The 22,476-nt window shown below is 44.6% G+C and overlaps 1 protein-coding gene across 2 annotated transcripts in view; it reads right to left on the bottom strand.

Moving 5' to 3' along the window:
• Positions 1-3,035: 3,035 nt before the first annotated feature.
• Positions 3,036-22,476, bottom strand: part of uba2 (ubiquitin-like modifier activating enzyme 2) — a 45,105-nt gene continuing 25,664 nt past the window's right edge. Inside the window, exons 12-18 of one of the 2 annotated variants that reach the window (XR_009645603.1) lie at positions 15,069-15,181; positions 12,106-12,261; positions 10,490-10,586; positions 9,122-9,227; positions 8,028-8,164; positions 5,064-5,277; positions 4,116-4,200 (exon numbers count right to left, since the gene is read on the bottom strand). Coding sequence is in view for 1 of the 2 variants with exons in the window: in XM_060837920.1 (XP_060693903.1) it covers positions 4,013-4,200; positions 8,028-8,164; positions 9,122-9,227; positions 10,490-10,586; positions 12,106-12,261; positions 15,069-15,181 (797 nt within the window). In the remaining variant the exon portion in view is untranslated. Of the gene's footprint in view, positions 4,201-5,063; positions 5,278-8,027; positions 8,165-9,121; positions 9,228-10,489; positions 10,587-12,105; positions 12,262-15,068; positions 15,182-22,476 lie in introns of both variants that reach the window. The other variant, XM_060837920.1, reaches the window with a different exon arrangement.

Genomic DNA, 22,476 nt, shown 5'->3' with positions numbered 1-22,476 from the left:
GGGGCCAACTGGGAACCATGTTGCTGTGACTGTAGTCTGGTTAAGGCTGACAGACTGCCTTCCATGAAGGACATTAGTGAATAAGATTTTACAGCAACCCAATAGTTTTGTGGTCATTGCTTAAATAAGTCTGGAACAGAAATCTAGTTTAAGTCAGCTGCTGTGGTGGGATTTGAACCCTTTTTATGTTTTTCATTGGATGTGGGTGTTGCTGACAATGTTGGCATTTACTATTCATTCTTGTTTAGCTTTCAGAAAGTGGTGGTAAGCCACTTGCTTGAACTACTGAAGTCCAATTTCACATCGATATTCCAAGCTCTGGGTCACTCGTCCTGTTGTCCATACTCACTATACATTCATATCAACAAAGCCTCAAAGTAAAACCCAGAACAATGCTGAATCAGTAAATAAGCCAATCAATAAAATTTCAAAAGCTTCATTATCAATACGTATGTTACTGCAGGATTGGCATTTATTGCCCATCACCACTTGACCACTATGACTGGTCCCTGTATGGCAGGGAGCCCCAAGAGTTTTGACCCTGTGATAATGAAGGAACAGTCAATGAATAGTCATGTCATGATGGCGTGCAACTTGGGAGGCGAATGTTCTGAGGTGGAACCCGTTAGGGTCTGCTGACCGCATCCCAATTTTGGCAGAGGTTTGAGAGATAGTTTTGAAGTGGCTATTATAGAACTGGCAAAATGAGCTATTGCGTGCTTGTTGATTTAGGGGAGAGTGAATGTTTAGACTAACATGTGAAGGCGAGAATCAGCCAAGATTCTCTGGGGTCCCAGGATTCTGGGACCAATAATCACTTGTAGAAAGTGAGAGCATATGTACGTTAATTAAAGGCTTGGTACAGAAAGTTTCACCACTAACCAAGCCAATCTCAACACAAGAACTTCAAAAAGTTAAATCACAAGACATGGGTATCACTGGCTGGGCCAGCACTTATTGCCCATCCCTACTTGCACTAGAGATGATGGTGGTGAGCTGCCTGTTTGAACTACTGTCCATGTAATATAGGTAGATCCACAATGATGTTAGGGAGAGTTCGACCCAGTGACATTGAAGGAACGGCGATGTATTTCCAAGTCAGGGTGGCGAATGGCTTGGAGGGGAACTTGCAGGGGGTGATGTTCCCAATGTATCTGCTGCCCTTGTCCTTCTGGATGGCAGTGGTCACTGGTTTGGAAGCTGATGAATTGCTGTAGTTGATCTTGCAGGAAGTATACACTGCTGCTATTGAGTGTGGTGGTGGGAGTGGACATTTGCAGATGGAGTACCACTTAAATGGGCTGCATTGTCCTAGATGATGAGGATTTGTTGAGTGGCAAGTTTGCAGAGCTTACATCTAACCTATTGGTTATGGAACCACTTATTATTGATACTGTTTAGCACACATATTCATGTTTTATAGCTTCACTAGGTTGGAACCGCATTTTTAGGTATATTTGGCACTGTTCCTGACACATCCTGCATTGAGGCAGGTAAGGGTAGAGTTGGGGAAATGCCAGGCAATGAGCTTGCACATTGTATTGAAGTATGATTCAGCTGTTACTGATAGCTCACTTCCCCTCGTGGATATCCAGTGCGGAGTTGTTAGATTTGTTCAGATCTATCCTATTTAGCACAATGGTAGTGCCAGGCAGCATGATTGAGGGTATGCTTAATAAGAAAATAGGACTTTGTCTCCACAAAGACTGTGTGGCTCTTAGCAATATTGCTATGGCCAGATCCATCTGTAGCAGGTAGACTGGTGAAGATGAGGTCAAACATGTTTTGTCCTGTTTACTTGTTCCCAGGCAGCAGCTATGTCCTTCAGGAGTTGACCAGCTCAATCACTAGCATGCTGCCAAGCCATTCTTGGTGGTGGACACAGAAATTTGACAATGTATTCTGTGCCTGTCACCCTTGGTGCTTCCTTCAACATGGAGGAGTGCAATCATCTGCTGAGGGAGGGTGGTGTATGGTACGTGGCAGGATTCCTGTGACAGGGACTTCCATGGCAACTCCCACCTCTGCTGGTCATGTCTTTCCAGTGGGAATAGGACATATCCAGGGATGATAAAGGTGTAAAACTGTTATTTGACTAGTCTGTGAAACAGCTCTCCAAAATTTGGCCCAAGCACCAAACGGCACATTGGCTTAATGGTTAGCACTGCTGCTTTGCAGCACCACAGTCCCAGGTTCGATTCCAGACTCCGATGACTACCTGTGTGAAATTTGCACACTCTCATGTTTGCATGGGTTTCATCTCACGATCCAAAGTTGTGCAGGTTTGGTGAATTAGCCATGCTAAATTGCCTATAGTGTTTAGATTAGGTGCATTAGTCAAGGGTAAATGTAGAGTAATAGTGGAATGGGTCTGAGTGGGACCCATTGGAGGGTTGGTGTGGACTTGCTGGGTCGAAGGGCCTGTTTCCACACTGTATGGATTTTATGTAGGCCAGATCAGGTAAGGGTGACAGAGTCCTTGATCAAAAGGACATCAGTGAACCTGAGGGATTTTTCCAACAATTGGCAAGAGTTTTATGGTCACTAGACTTATAGCTCTAGATTTGCACTGAGTTCAAGATTCCTCTGCCTGCTGTGATGGGAATTGAATCCTGGTCCCCAGAACATTACCTGGGTCTCTGGATTATTAGCTCAGCTATGACAGGATTGATGAGATTCTGCATCACATCACAAGCTCGGGGTTTCAGGCAGCAATCCACCTCTTGTTCACCAAACTGGCAGTACCCAGGTGTGAACAAGGTTACATTGGGTTGGCGAGTTCACTCTGCAAACAAGGTTACAAAAACTCACCACAAAGGCAGAGCAAAGTGAGGGGAGTAGTGTATCTCCCCCTCCCATTAGGCATGGAGAAAGAACCAAAATATTGTATACACTGTTCCTCTTACAATATTTAGATAACTTACACAAACCTAAATACAACAACATAAAGGCATGTCCAAGTGTGAGTGAATACTTGCAGGGAATACTGCAGAGTGGTCGAGGGATTTGATCGTGGACTGAAGACAAAAGCTGTACACAGTTAATGTTTTAATCATGAAAATTGCCATTTGTAACAAAGCTTTTCGGCACGTTTTACAGTCAATTCAGATACAAAAGACCTACTGAAACGACAATCTCATTTGCTACAAAAATACTTTTAGCTACACCCTCAGTAACCTCTCTCTCTCTCAACATTGAACAGGTCAATTGGATCAATAAAGGTTCTAGAACAGTCCAAATGTAAATTACATTTTTCTTCTACCCTCCCTAAACTACAGAGCAGGTGACTCCTCTTCAGATAATGCTATGTCCCTAACTCACCACACATCCACCCGGTACAGTCTCACACCCACCCTGCCAGGGAGCAAGTTGCTGACATTGCCTGCAGATGGTTGACTCAGGACCCAAACACTGGGAGACCTGAGCCTAACCACTGGGATCGCCTCAGATCGGATCATTGCAATCCACAGTGTGAACAAAAACAAGATAAGATATCTGCGTTATACAAAAGTCACGTATAAATAACTACAAACTGTAACAAGACACAGGAGAGACCCCTAGATCTGATTAAAGAGGCTATAATATCAGGAAGTACAAACAGGCTTGGGGTAAATGAAGTGTTTACAGCAATTTACAAAACATGTCGCTGCTGTTATACAAACAGGAACATTTTTAATACTTGAACAGCAAATTCTGTAAGTAGCATCAGAGCCAGGGAAGAGTGGGGAGGGAAACAAAGCTTGAGAACAGAATTACATTGAACAGCAAACCAGAAGATGTGGGTGTCAGTTTATAGCCAGCAACGTGGTAGACACTGCTATCACAACGTGTTGGATGTGTGACTCTCTCAGCCGCTGGAGTCTCCCCCACCAGCCAATCGGATTATTTAAGGCTGTGGCTTGTTGTTAGGTTCTCTGCTGACATCGTTTCCCCCACCTACCCACCCCACTGTAACTGACGACAGAGTGTGGAGCTAGGATAAAAAGAGCAGCACGAATCATTATCATGTCGCTCAATCCAACGCAATGACATCATCCTCCTCCTCTTCCTGCTCGGCGCATATCCGTTTAACACCAACACTTTCTGCCTCATCCTGCAGCTTCCTCTTCAGGCCCCGGCTATCCATGTTAGTCTCCGCTCCACTGGACGAGGGCATCTCTTCATCCGAGTCAACGATCAAGACATCGTCCTGCTCTGAGGCTGAAGAACAGGACACGGTTATAAAGGTAGGAGAATGAGGTGGTTTGTACAGGGAGGCTCATCATCAGTAATAAGCACTGGAGCTGGCCAGTCACAGCAGCATTCCTGAGGGCTCTTCAAAACAGCTATCCATTTAATCCCATCTCCTCTTTCCTGTCTATAATTCCCCTCCAAACATTTATCCAATTTCCTTTGATTAGTTACTAATGAATCTGGTTCTACTGCCCTTTCAGACAATGAATTACAGATCGCAACTCCCTGTGCAAGGAACTCCAAACGGAAAAGAGAGATTTAGTGTGCGCCAGAACCTACCCTCCAGACTGGAATTGTTGTGGACTTTCAAAGTGCATCCGACCCAACATGTCACAGGTGTTGGTGGCCTCTATGTGGCACCATTACAGCATGGCAGACAAGGAACTGAAGTGAGTAGGACAATGCAATGCAGTGATGGAAGAGGTTCAGTTTTAGTTTGGCCATTGTCTTAGAGATGGAGAGATAGAGACCCCCAAAAGCCAAGGTCGAGGTGGTATTGATTATCTGGACAGGTCGGCAACTGTTGGTGATGGTTTTATTTTCTCTCTAAAATAGGACAATAGGTAAATCAGGACTGGGGAGATTTAATGACTGTATTAAATAGGACTACAATATTCCTGGAGTAATATTTTAAAACTTGAAATGCTAATTAGTTAAATAAAATATGATAAAGGTGATGGGCACATGGTGTGTTGTAGCTGTAGCATGTGGAAGCTGACGAATACCATTGTGATGCACAACTATATGGGGAGCAAAGAGATGCAGCTCAGGATCAGTGACCTGCAGTTTCAGCTTCAGACACAGCAATGCAGCAGGAGGAAGAAAGTTACCTGGGCACTTTGTTCCAGGAGGTAGTCAGAGTGTTCGGGTTCAGTACTTCAGTACATGCAGGGTCTAGGGGACATAACTGAGGCAAGATCCAGAAGGTAACACTGGAGGAGCCTCAGCCCTTGCACTAGTCCAGGTTTGTGGCACTTGCAGCTTGTGTGGATGAGAGCAGGGCTCGCAGGGTGGATGAGCAAGCTGACCACAGCAACATGAGGGCTGTTCAAACGGAGGAGAACAAAGGAATATAAGAGACAGTAAAGTTAACGGGATAATCAAAGTTCTCTGCAACTCAAAGTGAGAGTCCCGGTGTTAGAGTTAAGGAAGCCTCCTTGAGGCTGGTGAGGAACTTGGAAGTGGGAGGGGAGGGATCCAGTCATCGTGTTCCATATAGAGCTAAGGAGGCTTTGCTAACAGAGTATGAGCAACTAAGGTTTACATTAAAAAGCAGAATCACAAAAGGTAACTATTGCCAGATTATTAACTAAGCAACGACCAAATATAAAATCAGGGAGCTGAGCTTGTGATTCAAAGATATGTGGGAGAAATGTATTCGCATCATTTGGATACAGAACTGGCTCAAAGGTAGAAGACAGAGGGTGGTAGTGGAGGGTTGTTTTTCAGACTGGAGGCCTGTGACCAGTGGAGTGCCACAAGGATCAGTGCTGGGTCCTCTACTTTTTGTCATTAACATAAATGATTTGGATGCGAGCTTAAGAGGTACAGTTAGTAAGTTTGCAGATCACACCAAAATTGGAGGTGCTGTGGACAGCGAAGAGGGTTACCTCAGATTACAACAGGATCTGGACCAGATGGGCCAATGGGCTGAGAAGTGGCAGATGGAGTTTAATTCAGATAAATGTGAGGTGCTGCATTTTGGGAAAGCAAATCTTAGCAGGACTTGTAAACTTAATGGTAAGGTCTTCGGGAGTGTTGCTGAACAAAGAGACCTTGGAGTGCAGGTTCATAGCTCCTTGAAAGTGGAGTCACAGGTAGATAGGATAGTGAAGAATGCGTTTGGTATTTTTTTTTATTGGTCAGAGTATTGAGTACAGGAGTTGGGAGGTCATGTTGTGGCTGTACAGGACATTGGTTAGGTCACTGTTGGAATATTGCATGCAATTCTGGTCTCCTTTCTATAGGGAAGACGTTGTGAAACTTGAAAGGGTTCAGAAAAGATTTACAAGGATGTTGCCAAGGTTGGAGGATTTGAGCTACAGGGAGAGGCTGAACAGGCTAGGGCTGTTTTCCCTGTAGCGTTGGAGGCAGAGGGGTGACCTTATAGAGGTTTACAAAATTATGAAGGGCATGAATAGGGTAAATAGGCAAAGTCTTTTCCCTGGGGTTGGGGAGTTGAGAACGAGAGGGCACAGGTTTAGGGTGAGAGGGGAAAGATATAAAAGAGACCTAAGGGGCAACTGTTTCACACAAAGTACGTGTATGGAATGAGCTGCCAGGGGAAGTGGTGAAGGCTGGTACAATTGCAACATTTAAGAGGCATTTCGATGGGTATATGAATAGTAAGGTTTGGAGGGATATGGGCCGGGTGTTGGCAGGTGGAACTAGATTGGGTTGGGATATCTGGTCGGCATGGACGGGTTGGACCAAAGGGTCTGTTTCCGTGCTGTACATCTCTATGACTCTAAGTGAGACACAATAAATGGATGATCTCATAGAAGAGGATCTTCTAGAGAAGGATGATAGTATTACAATCTCAAACAGACTAATGCCTAGAAACAAGGGCCAGAAACTAGTTGTCTTCAAATTAAATAAGTAGTCATCAGAAAATTATGACAACAAAGTTGGCTGAAGCGGAATGGGATATAGGTTAAAAGTTTATCCTGTAGATAAGCAGTGCCAATCATTTTAATGACATTTTAGACTCTCAAATATATTGAGAGAGAAAAAAATTTATAAGACAGATGAACCATTTGTGGCTAGTTAAAGAATTTAAGAAGTATTTCAATTTGAAATAAAAATGGTACAATACTATGAATTGCAGAATAGTTACAATATTGAAGGAAGCCGTTTGAACCATTGTTTTTGGGCTGGTTTTCTGAGGAGCAATTTCTCACGTCGCCCCCTTACCCTTCCCAGCATCCCCTCTCTCAGACAGCAATGCAATTCTCTCAGTGCTTCAATTGAACCTGCTTCTACCACATCCTCAAATGGTTCAGAATTTAGCCACTTGCTGTGCTTGTTCAGTCAGCTATTTTAAATCTGTGCCTCCTGGGTTCTCAAGCCTTCCACCAATGGGAGCAGTTTCTCTCTGTCTCAAGATTTTAAATACCTACATTACAACAGTGATTCATTTCAAAGGAATTTCCTGAATCAAAGTACTTTGGATGGCCTGGAGTTTTAAAAAAAAAAGTCTTTATTTTGCTAATACAAACTTGTTATCCGCTGCTGAGATTGTAGTGTCAGCCTAAGTGCCCCAGCGATACTGCATATCCTATAGTCATCAACTAACGACTACTCCACATTCTTTGAGAATGAATCTAACCATCTTCCCTGTATATGCAACAGCATTATCATGACTGAATCCCCAATAAACAATTGACTAGAAGCTGAACTAAATCAGTGGCAACAAAACAGAAATTCTGTAATGGGTAACTCATTGCCTGGCACTTCAAAGCCTATGTACCATCTACAAGGTACATGTCAGGAGAAGACTGGAGTACTATCCACATTCCACACATCTTGAAATTATATCGTCATCCACTGTCACTGGACTGAAACCTTAGAAATACCTCCCTAACAGCTATGTGTGTATAGACTGCAGCAGTTCAAGGAGGTGGAATGGGCAATAAATATTGGTCTTGTCTCACACTCCGTCCAAGAGTTAATTTAAAACACTAAGCCCATTGCAGGCTCATGGCTGTGCAAACAAAAGGGCTAGTACTGATTTAGCATGTTTTATGCTTTGATCTGAGGGAAGTGGAGGTAAGGCAGACACACAAAGTCATTACCTTTAGATGTGGAAGGTTGTGCTCCATCATCACTGCCATTGGTTATGGCCTTGCCATCTTCCTCATTTGGCTTTTGAGGAGCTTTCTCAGGAGCATCGCCAACCACTTCAAACTCTATGTCCTTCTCCAGATCCTCACTGCAATTGATCATCACAAAGTGAAAACAAACTCAGCAGCTCAAATGATTCAGTGCAAACAGAGGAGTCTTACACACCACTGCCCCTTGTAGATTAACTGAGTGTTTGTGTGGGATATTCAGAACCAAAGGGCCAAGTTCAATTCTTCATCTGTGCTCAGTTCCCTTCAGGCCCGAGTTGAATCAATCCAGGAATCTGTCTCCCTAAAGAGAGGCTGCTGCAGGCAATGGAGAGGAGAGACAGCACTTTACTGTGCTCCACCAGTACTGCAGCAATGCTCACTCTCAATCTCAGCTCAGCTGAACAAAGTACCAGAGCATGACTAGAAGCCAGAAAATCTTATCCCAGGCAAACAGTAAACACCTCAAGCGAGGGGAGGGATAATCTTGATCTCCTTACATAAGGAAAGATATAATTATATTAGAACTAGTTCTCTCTGAACCGGTTCCTGAGATGACCGGGCTGTGTTAAGAGGATTATTTGACAGATTGGCCTATAGCCAGAGTTTGGAAGAAAGAGAGTTGATTTTATTCAAATGTATAAAATCCTGAGGCGACCTGACAGGACAGAAGGTGAAAGAATGTTTCCCATTACTGGAGAGACGTGAACTAGGGGAGAGTTTAAAATAAGGACTCTCCCATTTAAGACTGAGTTCAGGACTTTTTTTCTCCAAGGGCAGAGTGTCTAGGAATTCTCTTCTCCCACAGCCCAGTGGAAGCAAGATCAGTGAATACTTATACGGCAAAGGTAGATAATCAAATGAGAGAGGAGGTCAACAGGAAATGACAATTCAGGGCACTTCAGAGCAGCCATTCCTGCTCCTACCTCATACGCATGTCTGAGCGGCTAACCGTTAAAGTGCAGCCACGTGCTGTAGCATGGCAGTTAGAGAGATAATAAAAACAGCATAATATCATGTTTATGTCAGATGAGACCGAGTAAAGGCCTGTTCCTCACCTGTGCAGAAGGGTCACAGTCAAAGTGTAGTCTTGCAAGAAATCATCTACTTGGAGTCGGCTGCCATTGCAGATCCCAAACTCAGACAGGTTCTTGTTGTTGTTTGCTGACAGAGATAATAAAAGACAAGTGAAAGACAGAACACCCAATCCCTGGTCTTCAAACGTGAAATCCAATCAAATAATTCTCTAACATCCTCAAAGCTCTGGCACAAAGGCAAACCAGTGACCCATCAAGTTTTGAAGAACAGTCATACTCGATTCAAAATACGAACTCTGATTCTCTCTCCACAAATACTGCCGGCCTAAGATCCTCCAAGAATTTGTTTTTATTTTCAGTTTCCATCATCTGCAGCGTCTTGCTTTTATTTGACCCATCAAGTCTGTTGTGCTTCAGACAGTAATACACTCACATGAATCTTAAGGTTTGGGCTAAGCTCCCCTCCAGTGACCTGGGCACATGACCCAGGCTGACATTCCATGCAGAGCACCAAATGAGTGCTACAATATCAGAGGACTTTCAGGTAAGACATTAATGGTGGATGCAAAAGATCCCAAAGGTATTATTTTGAAGCATACTAAACCTAAGTTAAGCCACAGCTGCAGCACTGCGTACAGTTCTGGTTACTGCACTACAGGGAGGATGTGATTGCACTGGAGGGGGGTACAGAGGAGATCCACCAGGAAGTTGTATGGGATCAAACATTTCACCGATGGAGAAAAGTGGAATATAGTCAGGCTGTTTCCTTTGGAGCAAAGAAGGTTGCAGGGGGACATGATTGGTGTGTAAAAGATTATGAGGGGCATGGATAGGGTGGATAAAAAAAACAGCTGTTCCCTTAGCTGAAGGGGCAAGAACAAGGGGGTACACTTTTAAAGTGAAAGGCAGGAGGTTTAGAGGGAATGCGAAGAAAGACATTTTCACCCAGTGAGTTGAGGGGGCTTGGAATGCACTGCCTAGGAGAGTATTTGAGCCACGAAACCTCAACTTTTAAAAGGCAATTGGATGAGCACCTGAAATGTCCTAACATTGAAGGCTGTGGGCCTAGTGTGGGGACTGGTGTAGATATTGGTATCTTTTTGGCAGTACAGACTCGATGGGCGAAAGGGCCTCTTCTGCACTGTATGATTCTCTGAGAGCACTGATGTACTCCCAAGTGTTTTGCCTCAGAGGTAAGACACCAACACACTGAGCTTATCAGTCAGGTGGATGACAAATGTGGGAAAGGATCTGGACATTGGAAATGTCATCACCTCAGAGCCACGAGACCTGGGTTCAAGTCCTACCTACTCCCGAGGTGTATCATAACATCACTGAACAGATTTAGATTAGAAATGTAAAAAAGAAATAAACAAAACTGCTCTCTACCTTCGGTTTCTCCTTCCTCAGAGGAGATGAGGATTGTTCCTTTGCCATCTTCTATTTGTACATCCGGAGCTACCATCCCAAATTTATCCTTCAAAATCTGCAGGGAGAGAAGGCAGCTGACCCTCAGTGCAGGAATTATTCCAGCGCAACATCTAATAACTCAGATAACTTCACTGCAGTTGAGTGAAATGAACTGACATTGAACTGAAGATCACTGAATGCACAACTTAAATCCCAAGAGGTCACAGTGTCTTATTTAAAGTGGCAATAACTGTAAAGCTTCCTCTAACAATAAAATAATTCATAATGGCTCAGGGACTTTACCTCCAAGGTGCCTGAAGGAGGAGACCAGGAGGCTATTCAGCCCCTTAAGCTGATGCTGTCGTTCAGTTAAATCATGGCTAATCTTTACCTTCACTCAATCCAACCACTTGTATTTTACAAATTAAAGTTACTTTATGACCAAAAAAAAAGATTATTAATGGAACCAGTATCCACTGAGGGAAGAGGAGGAAAGGTGAATGAGTAAGAATAGGGCAACGGTGAACAGTAGAGAGTGTGGGGAAAAAGGAGCGAGACAGGGTGGGGAGGGTGGGAAGTAGAGCTGGGAGAAAAAGGAGAGGGAGATAAGAGAGGAAAGGAGAAAGAAAAAGGAGGACATGTCACAATACTGTGTCTGTAAGCTAAGAGGTTAACATACTTGGAGATTGAGGGGCCTGTTGGAAAGTCAGAATCAATAAAGTGTGGCACTGGAAGACGACAGGTCAGGCAGCATCCAACAAGCAGGAAAGTCAACATTACGGGTAGGAGCCCTCATCAAGAATTGGAGGGGGGGGGGGGGGGGGAAGATGGGGCTGGGGGAAAGGTAGGTGGGATGGCGATAGGTAGATGCAGGTAGATAGTGATTGTGGTAGTTTGGCGGGGAGGGTGAAGTGGATAGGAAGATGGCCAGGCAGGACGGTCAAGAGGGCGGTACTGAGCCAGAAAGTTGGACCTGGGATGGGGTAAGGGATTGGGAGTTGGGAGATTTGGAAATTGGTGAATTCAATGATGAAGCTGTGTGGTTGCAGGTTTCTGAGGCAGACGATGAGGTGTTCTTCCTCCAGTTTGTGGGTGGCCTTGATAAGCTGATGGACGATTCCATTCCAGGACATCCCAGATGGCCTCCTCCCTCATGGACCGTGATTTCCCCATCTCCATGATTGACAATTACCTCGAGCACATCTTCTCCATTTTCCACACCTCTGTCCTTGAACCCAACCCCCACAACAAGGATAGAATCCCCTGGCTCTTGCATTCCACCCCACTAATCTCCAAATCCAGCACATCATCCTGTGTCATTTTCACCACCCACAGTCAGACCCCATCACCAAACATATATTTCCCTAACCACCTCTATCATTGTTCAGTAGGGATCATTCCCAATGCAACTCTCTCGCCAGGTCCGCACTCCCCACCAAAACCCCCTCCACACCAGGCACCTTCCCCTGCTGCTGCAAGAGGTGCAAAACTTGCACCCACATCTCCATCTAAGGTCCAAAGGATCATTCCAAACCCAGCCAAGGTTGATATATTTACCAGGTACCCTTTCAACTAACAACAAATTCAAGGCTCACCCGGTCCTGCAACACTTGGATGGAGATTTTCTGAGTGTTGAGTTTGATTGTGACTTCAGGCTTGATGGAACATACGTAGCAGCTAGGATTTGGAGGGTCCAAGATACACGGAACCAGCAACTTTTTCCGAGGATTGGGTTGCTTATTCAAAAAGATCTAAACATAAGAGGTCAATGTTTAAAATGTGCTTGTATGAAGCACGCCTTCTTTTCATGTTAAACTAGATAGATATGTCCCCAGGCTGCACCAGATACATCTAAGGTTACTACAGGAAGTGAGGAATTAGATTTCTGCGCATCTGGTGATATTTCCATCCACACTCTCCATGGCAGTAATACTGAATGATTGGAAGGAGGCAAATATTGTTCGTCTATTCAAGAAAGGGAGTAGGGAAATCTCTGGGAATTCCAGACCAGCCAGTCTTACATATGTAGTAAGCAAGGTACTGGAAAGGATTCTGAGATAGGATTTATGACTATTTGGAAAAATATAGTTTGATTAAAGATAGTCAGCATGGCTTTGAGAGGGTCAGGTCATGCCTCATTGAGTCATGTCTTATTGAGTCATTTGAATGAGACAAGGCAAGTTGACAAAGGTCGAGCAGTGGATGTGTTGTAAGTGAATTTCAGTAAGGCATTTGATAAGCTTCCCCACAGTAGACCCGTTCAGAAAGTTAGGAGGTAATTACAGATAAATCTGGCTGTCTGGATACAGAATTGGCTGGCTGAAAGAAGACAGCGAGTGGTTTTAAGATTAGATTAGATTAGATTACTTACAGGGTGGAAACAGGCCCTTTGGCCCAACAAGTTCACACCGACCCCCCGAAGTGCAACCCACCCAGAGCCATTCCCCAACATTTATCCCTTCACCTAACACTATGGGCAATTTAGCATGGCCAATTCACCTAACCTGCACATCTTTGGATTGTGGGAGGAAACCGGAGCACCAGGAGGAAACCCACACAGACACGAGGAGAGCGTGCAAACTCCACATAGACAGTCACCTGAGACGGGAATTGAACCCGGGTCTCTGGCACTGTGAGGCAGCAGTGATAACCACTGTTCCACCGTGCCGCCCACAAATGGTAGTGAATGGAAAGTATTCCACCTGGAGGTCAATGACCAGTGGTGTCCCACAGGGATCTGTACTTGGGCCTCTGCTCTTTGTAGTTTTATAAATGACTTGGATGAACAAGTAGAAGGGTGGGTTAGTAAACTTGCCGATGACACAAAGGTTGGTGGTGTTAGAGATAATGTCGAAGTCTGTTGCAGGCTACAAACAAGACATTGACAGGATGCAGAGCTGGGCTGAGAAATGGCAGATGGAGTTCAACCTGGATAAATGCAAAGTGATTCATTTTGGAAGGTCAAATTTGAATGCAAAATACAGGGTTAAAAACAGGATTCTTGACAGTGTGGAGGAACAGCAGGAACTTGGGGTCCATGTACATAGATCCCTCAAAGTTGCCACCCAAGTTGATAGGGTTGTTAAGGAGGTGTATGGTGTTTTAGCTTCCATTAACAGGGGATAGAATTTAAGAGACGTGAGGTTTTGCTGCAACGCTATAAAACCCTGGCTAGACCACACTTAGAATATTGTGTCCAGTTCTGGCTGCCTCATTATAGGAAGGATGTAGATGCCTTAGAGAAGGTGCAGAGGGGATTTACCAGGATACTGGCTGGATTGGAGGACTTGCCTTATGAAGAGAGTTTGAGTGAGTTAGGGCTTTTCACACTGGAGAGGAGGTGGTAGAGAAGTGACTTGATCGAGGTGTACATGGTAATGAGACGCAAAGATAGATTAGCACTTTTCCCCAGGGCAGAAAAGGCTGTCAGTAGGGGTCATAATTTGAAGGTAACTGGAGGAAGTTATAGGGAATATCAAAGGTAGGTTCTTTCTGCTGAGAGTGATGGGTGAATCAAACGCACTGCCAGTGGTGGTAATAGAGTCAGGGATATTAGGGACATTTAAGCGACTGCTGGACAAGCACATGGATGGCAGCAAATTGAAGGATATGTGAGGTCAGGTTGATCTTAGATTAAGATGAATGCTCGGCACAACATCATGGGCCAAAGGGCTGGATTGCTCTATGTTCGATTAGCAAATGGGACTAGATTAGGTTGGGACATCTGGTCGGCATGGACAAGTTGGACTGAAGAGTCTGTTTCTGTGCTGTACATCTCTATTACTCGAAACTAGAAATTCAGAAGCCATCCTCCTGAGACTCAAAATGAATTTCTAGCCATGAATACTTATTCTCTTGCTCAAGAGTATGAGACAGATCCCCCATTCGACCAAAGACATTTGGACAGCTCCATTATAAAATATTTATAGCACAGAAACAGCCTTTTGGATCAATAAGATCAGGTCAGTGCTTAAATTTCCACGAAAGCTTCTTCCGATCATTGCCCTCCCAGTTTCCCACTCTTGTTTATCCAGCTTTCACATAAATAGATCTTTACTATTCATCTGGCATAGCAACATTCTGTGCACTCTGGTTAAAGAATTTTTTATTAGATTTTTTAAATGACTGATAATTATGGCCCACATTTTGCTTTCTAATACTTATTCCAGACATTACTGTAAAAAGCCGTGCTTCGTTGACTATGTAGCAACATCCGCCCCACTTACAGGTCATTTGTAATGGGAAACAAGGAGGGTGGGGGTGGGGTTGGGGGGAGGAGGGTGGAACGACTGCACCGCAACGGGAAACAATGGGGAACCACTCTGCAATGGGAAACAGGGGTTGGGGAGGGGGGGCGGGGGGAGATGAGGGTAGAAAACAGCACTGTAATGGGAAATGGAGGGCGGGGAGACCACATTAATGGGCAAAAAGGTCACCACGCCATCCAAGTGTCACCATCCAAGGGACACTCACATTCAGGCTTTTGCCCCTGGCCAACCTGAGCTGTTGACATTCTCCCCTCCATTTTGCTGCTCTATGAATTGCTCCAAAGACTTACTGTCCTGCACTGTTTCAGATTCCCAGAGAGAATCTTCAGTCCTTCCAACACGATCAAGCCGGCAATCACTGCATTTGTGGTGGCTATCGCTGGGATGATGTTACCTGCCATGGCTGTGGACAAGACACACAATTAAAGGAAACACTGACTCAAAGATTGGCGCACCTTTCAAATGCTCTTGAAGACTGGTCAATGCAACAATGTAACACACACTGGATTGTAGTTTAATGCTAAGTGTTCCACTTCTTAACCCCGGGCATGGCTGTTTCTCCTCTGAAGCAGACATCTCTGCTGGGGTTCAGCTGGTGAGCACAAGTCCTCCAATACCCTTAAACGTGACTCCTCTTAACAGGCATTGAGCATGAGCAACTCAGCCAACTGTGTCCCAACAGAACCTGGTCCCCATCCTCTCACCACCTGCAGGGAATTGGAACTCAGCTCAATTTGTCCACACTCTAATTGCAATAACTAAAGCCAACTGCAACACCCAGACCTGCCTGCCATCAATGGTTGCAATGGGAGCCACAACAGCTAGTGAGCTGATCAAACATTACAAAGCCTACCAGAATAAAGACAGCATTTTCAGTGTTTCCACATAGCCACTGCCTAGTTAGAATTTCAACACAAAGGCATCTGATTAACATGACTGAAAACAATCGTGGGCGGCACGGTGGCACAGTGGTTAGCACTGCTGCCTCACAGCGCCTGAGAGCCGGGTTCAATTCCCGACTCAGGCGACTGACTGTGTGGAGTTTGCACGTTCTCCCCGTGTCTGCGTGGATTTCCTCCGGGTGCTCCGGTTTCCTCCCACAGTCCAAAGATGTGCGGGTCAGGTGAATTGGCCAGGCTAAATTGCCCGTAGTGTTAGGTGAAGGGGTATGGGTGGGTTGCGCTTCGGGGGGGTTGGTGTGGACTTGTTGGGTCGAAGGGCCTGTTTCCACACTGTAAGTAATCTAATCTAATCAAACAAAGTGACGGAGATCACCTATGACTCTTCATCCGCTCAAAATGTTAGCCTGCTCTCTCTCCATGGATGCTGACTAGCTGTGATCGCCAGTATTTACTGTTTTTAGTACAGATTCCAGCATCTGCAGTAATTTGCAATCTGCTTAACATGTGCAACACTGCCACCTGCTGATGACCTCTGATATTTTTTTGAGGTATTTGTTCTTTTTTCACTTTGTCCCAAGGTACGAACAACCTTCACAACCAGGAAAAAACAATGCAAGCAGCCATTTTACTTGGGTGAATGCAAGTCAACAAATTTCTTTTCCATAGCAACTTACATGCCCAACAGGAGATCCCAAAATGGTTTAAATTAGTGAAATGTGGTAAGGAAAAGTCAGGGAATGACAGACCAGTGAGTCCAACACCAGTAAGCTGTTGGAGGGGATTCTGAGGGACAAGATTTACACATGCACTTGGAAAGGCAAGGACTAATTATGGATCAATCAACATGGCTTTCTGTGTAGGAAATTGTGTCTGATTGAGTTTTGTGATGTGACAAAAAAGACTGAAGACAGAGCAGTAGGCATTGCTTATCTGGACTTTAGTGAGACATTCAGTAAGATTCTGCCTGGTAGATTGGTTACCAAGCTTAGATCACATGGAATCCAGAGGGAGCTAGCCAAATGAATGCAAAAGTATGACACCGGTAGTGTTGTTTTTCAGACTGGAGGCCCGTGATCAGTGATGTGCCACAAGGACTGGTTCTGAGTCCACTACTTTTTGTCATTTGTATAAATTATTGGGAATACTGGAGGTATGGTTAGTAAATTTACAGATGACACCAAAATTGTTGGTATAATGGACAGTGAAAGTGGTCATCTCAAAGTAAATAGGACCTTGATCAGATGAATCAATGGGCAGTGGAGTAGTTGATAGAGTTTAATTTTGATAAATGTGAGGGGTTACATTTTGGTCAGGCAAACCAGGGCAGGCTTAATAGTTAATAATAGGGTCCTGGGAAGTGTTGCTGAACAAAGAGACTTGGGGGTGCAGGTTCACAGTTCCTTGAAAGTGAAATTGCAGGTAGACAGGGTGGTGAAGGCGGTGTTTGGCACGCTTGCCTTCATTGATCAATGCATTGACCAAGAATTGGGATATCATGCTGGTGCTATTCAGGTCATTAAAGCCACTTGTAGAATACTGTGCTCCATTCCAGCCTCCCTGCTATAGGAAGATGCTGTTACACTTGTTAGGATCAGAAAATATTTACAAGGATGTTGCCAGAGTTGAAGGGTTTGAGCTATAGAAAGAGACTGAATAAGCTGACGTTATTTTCCCTGAACTGTTGGAGGCTGAGGGAGTGACTTCATAGAGGTTTATAAAATCATGAGGGGCATGGATAGGGTTAACAGATAAGGTCTTTTCCCAGGGTAGGGGAGTTCAAAACTAGAGGACATAGGTTTAAGATGAGAGGGGAAAGATTTAAAAAGGGACCCAAGGGACAACGTTTTCAAACAGAGGGTGGTACTTGTGTGAAGCGAGCTGCCGGAGGAAGTGGAGATTGGTACAATTAAAACATTTAATAGGCAGCTGGATGGATACATGAAAAGGAAGGGTTTACAGGGAAATGGGTTTACAGGGAAATGGGCCAAATACTGGCAAATGGGATGAGATCAGTTTAAGATATCTGATTCGCATGGACAAGTTGGACTGAAGGGTCTGTTTCTGTGCTGCATAATTCTGACGCTATGATTTGAAATATTTTGGAAGCTATGTTCTGTTGGAGAGTAACTGGACCCAGAACGAACAATGGGATAATGACCCGATAACCCGACTTGCTGTTAGTTCAGGTAGAAGTATGGAACTGTTGACAAGGATTTCAACAACTCTAACTTTGCTGAACCACCACAATGGGATAATGTACATCAACCTAAGCGGATATGGTACAAGCCCAATATGACTCTTCCTCAGAGCGCCAGGGACCTGGGTTCAATTCCCGCCTCAGGCGACTGACTGTGTGGAGTTTGCACGTTCTCCCCGTGTCTGCGTGGGTTTCCTCCGGGTGCTCCGGTTTCCTCCCACAGTCACAAAGATGTGTGGGTCAGGTGAATTGGCCATGCTAAATTGCCCGTAGTGTTAGGTAAGGGGTATATGTAGGGGTATGGGTGGGTTGCGCTTCAGCGGGTCGGTGTGGACTTGTTGGGCCGAAGGGCCTGTTTCCACACTGTAAGTAATCTAATCTAATCAGATCTCAGAGGTTCTCCAGCATTCAGATTTCCAGCATCCTCAGTATTTGGTCTTTATTTGAAGGTTTCCAGCATGACTGGATCCAAACCTGTCTTCACCCAAAGCCCATCAATGACAATGTAGGCAAGGTAACCACACTCAGAAAAGGGAACCACGGACAACACTTCTAATCCAGGGCCACGAAAGACACATTCAATCGGGGACTATTTGGATCATCTGACCAAAGAGTCAGCACATACACAATATTTGATCCAATGCCTCCCACTGCCAAGCCAGTTCAGTACCAACTCATTCAACTTACCTTTCAACTAACATACCACCCATAATGATGATTTCTCAAGATTAAAAATGATCCATTATGTTTGCTTATAAACTAACTGATTACAACAGCAATCTATTGAGGTGAACTGGCAAGATGGATACAGAACTGATCTGTCATAGGAGACAGAGGGGAGCAGTGGATGAATACTTTTCAGAATGGAGGGTTGTGACTAGCGGTGTTCCGCAGGGATCAATGCGGGGACCTCTACTGCTCGTGGTGTACACAAATGATTTGGAGGAAAGTATAGCTGGTCCAATTTGTAAGTCTACTGACAATACAAAAATTGGTGGAGTTGTAGGCAGTGAGGACTGTCAGGAGATACAGCAGGATATAGATCAGTTGGCGGCATAGGCAGAAAAATGGCAAATGAGGAGTTTAATCCAGACAAATTTGAGGTGATGAATTTTGGAAGGTCGAATACAGGTGGAATTTATACAGTGAATGGCAGAATCTTGAGGAGTATTGATTTGCAGAGGGATCTGAGTGTGCAGTTCCACAGATCACTGAAGGTGGCAGCGCAGGTAGATAAGGTAGTAAAAAGCTTATGGCAAGCTTGCCTTCATTGGAAGGGGTATTGAGTATAAGGATGGACAAGTTATGCTGCAGCTTCACTGAACTTTAATTAGGCCACACTTGGAGAATTGCATACAGTTCTGGTCACCACACTACTAGAAGGATGTGGATGCTTTGGAGAGGGTACAGAAAAGGTTTACCAGGATGTTGCCTGGTCTGGGGGATTTTAGCTCTGAAGAAAGGTAAGATAGACTGGGTTTGTTTTCACTGGAATGCAGGAGGTTGAGAGGCGACCTGATAGAAGTTTATAAGATTGGGAATGGCATGGATAGAGTGGAAAGTAGGAGGTTTTTTCCCCAGGGTGGACGGGTAAATTACTAGCGGACACAGATTCAAGGTGGGGGTGTGTGTGTGTGTGTGTGTGTGTGTGTGTGTGTGTGTGTGTGTGTGTGTGCGCGCGCGCACGCCGGGGGGGGGAGGGGGGGTTGTATAACAGAGATTTCCTCACAAAAGGTGGTGAGTGCCTGGATGCGCTGCCAGAGATGGTGCTGGAAGCAGACATAAAAGCAGCATTCAAAACGCACCTGCATGAGTACATCAATGGGAAGGAAAAAGAGGGAAATGGATCCTGTAAGTAAAGACAGTTTTAGTATGGAAGGGTCATGTGTGTTTGTAGAGGAATAAGATGGGGTTATTTTCTGAGTCTATAGATTGTGAAGGAGCAAAAATGGTCTTTAATAGAGTGAGATATACTTCTTGTCAGATGTGGAAGTTAGTTTAAAGGTTACTGCGGATTATATCTGCCATAAATGCTGTTGGCTGCGAATCTTATCAGATCGAATGAATCGGTTGGAGAGACAGTTAGAAACAATGAAGAATTTGCAACAGCAACAGTATGTGATGGATGGCAATTATAGGAAGGGGGAAAGTCTCAGATACAGTCACATAGATGGGTTAACTCCAAGAAAGGTAAGGGAAATAGGCAGCTAGTGCAGGAGTCTTTTGTGGATATACCCATTTTGAACAAGTATGCTGTTTTGGAAAATGTAGGGGATGATGGATTCTCAGGGGAACGTAGCACGATCAGCCAAGTTTCTGGTATTGAGACTGGCTGGAATGCAATGAGGGATGCGTCGGGTTCCATGAGATCAATTGTGTTAGGGGATTTTCTAGTCCAAGGTACAGACAGATGTTTCGGCGGCCAACAGCGAAAAAGCAGAATGGTGTGTTGGTGCTTCCCTGGTGCCAGGATCAAGGATGTCTCAGAGAGGGTGCAGAATGTTCTCATGGGGGAGAGGGGCCAGCAAGAGATCATCGTCCACATTGGAACCAAAGACATAGGAAGGGAAAAGGTTGAGATTCTGAAGGGAGATTACAGAGAGTTAGGCAGGAATTTAAAAAGGAGGTCCTCAAGGGTAGTAATATCTGGATTACTCCTAGTGCTACGAGCTAGTGAGGGCAGGATTGGAGGATAGAGCAGATGACTGCATGGCTGAGGAGCTGGTGTATGGGAGGAGGATTCACATTCTAGGATCACTGGAATCTCTTTTGGTGCAGAAGTGACCAGAACGGTTTGCACTTAAATTGGAAGGGGACTAACATACTGGCAGGGAGATTGGCTAGAGCTGCTTGGGAAGATTTAAACTAGTAAGGTTTGGGGGGGGTGGGGGGTGGGACCCAGGGAGATAGTGAGGAAAGAGATTAATCTGAGACTGGTACAGTTGAGAACAGAAGCAAGTCAAACAGTCAGAGCAGGCAGGGACAAGTTAGGACTAATAAATTAAACTGCATTTATTTCAATGCAAGGGGCCTACTCAGGGCATGGTTAGGAACAAGGGACTGCGAAATCATAGCAATTACAGGAACATGGCTCAGGGATGGGCAGGACTAGAGGCTTAATGTTCCAGGATACAAATGCTACAGGAAGGGAGGCAAGAGAGGAGGTGGAGTGGCATCTTTTATAAAGGATAGCATTACAGCTGTGCTGAGGGAGGATATTCCAGGAAATACATCCAGGGAAGTTATTTGGGTGGAACTGAGAAATAAGAAAGGGATGATCACCTTATTGGGATTGTATTATAGACCCCCCAATAGTCAGAGGGAAATTGAGAAACAAACTTGTAAGGAGATCTCAGCTATCTGTAAGAATAATAGGGTAGTTATGGTAGGGGATTTTAACTTTCCGAACGTAGACTGGGACTGCCATAGCATTAAGGATTTAGATGAAGAGGAATTTGTTAAGCGTGTACAAGAAAACTTCCTGATTCAGTATGTGGATGTACCTACTAGAGAAGGTGCAAAACTTGACCTACTCTTGGGAAGTAAGGCAGGGCAGGTGACTGAGGTGTCAGTGGGGGAGCACTTTGGGGCCAGTGACCATAATTCTATTCGTTTTAAAATAGTGATGGAAAAGGATAGACCAGATCTAAAAGTTGAAGTTCTAAATTGGAGAAAAGCCAATTTTGACGGTATTAGGCCAGAACTTTTGAAAGCTGATTGGAAGCAGACGGTCGCAGGTCAAGGGATAGCTGGAAAATGGGAAGCTTTCAGAAATGAGATAACAAGAATCCAAAGAAAGTATATTCCTGAAAGGATGAAAGGGAAGGCTGGTAGGTAGAGGGAATGCTGGATGACGAAAGAAATTTAGGGTTTGGTTAAGAAAAAGGAGGAAGCATATGTCAGGGATAGACAGGATAGATCGAGGGAATCCTTAGAAAAGTATAAAGGAAGTAGGAGTATACTTTAGAGGGAAATCAGGAGGGCCAAACGGGGACATGAGATAGCTTTGGCAAATAGGAGAATCCAGAGTTTTACAAATACATCAAGGACAAAAGGGTAACTAGGGAGAGAACAGGGCTCCTCAAAGATCAGCAGGGTGGCCTTTGTGTGGAGCCACTGAAAATGGGGGAGATACTAAATGAATATTTTGCATCAGAATTTACTGTGGAAAAGGATATGGAAGATACAGACTGTAGGGAAATAGATGGTGACATCTTTCAAAATGTCCATATTACAGTGGAGGAAGTGTTGAAGTCTTGAAACAGGTAAACATGGATAAATCCCCAGGACCTGATCAAGTGTGCCCAGAACTCTGTGGGAAGCTAGGGAAGTGTTTGCTGGGCCTTTTGCTGAGATATCTGTATCATCGATAGTCACAGGTGAGGTGCCGGAAGACTAGAGGTTGGCAAACATGGTGCCACTGTTTAAGGTTCTTTTTCGGAATGGCAGCCGGTGACGAGCGGTGTCCCGCAGGGTTCAGTGTTGGGGTACAGCTGTTCACATTATATATTAATGATTTGGATGAAGGGACTGGGGGCATTCTAGCGAAGTTTGCCGATGATACGAAGTTAGGTGGACAGGCAGGTAGTACTGAGGAAG

Source organism: Hemiscyllium ocellatum, chromosome 17 (assembly GCF_020745735.1).
Source record: "Hemiscyllium ocellatum isolate sHemOce1 chromosome 17, sHemOce1.pat.X.cur, whole genome shotgun sequence".
Classification (NCBI taxonomy): domain Eukaryota; kingdom Metazoa; phylum Chordata; class Chondrichthyes; order Orectolobiformes; family Hemiscylliidae; genus Hemiscyllium; species Hemiscyllium ocellatum.
The sequence above is the reverse complement of the archived record's forward strand: the minus strand, read 5'-3'. Positions and strand labels throughout refer to the sequence as shown.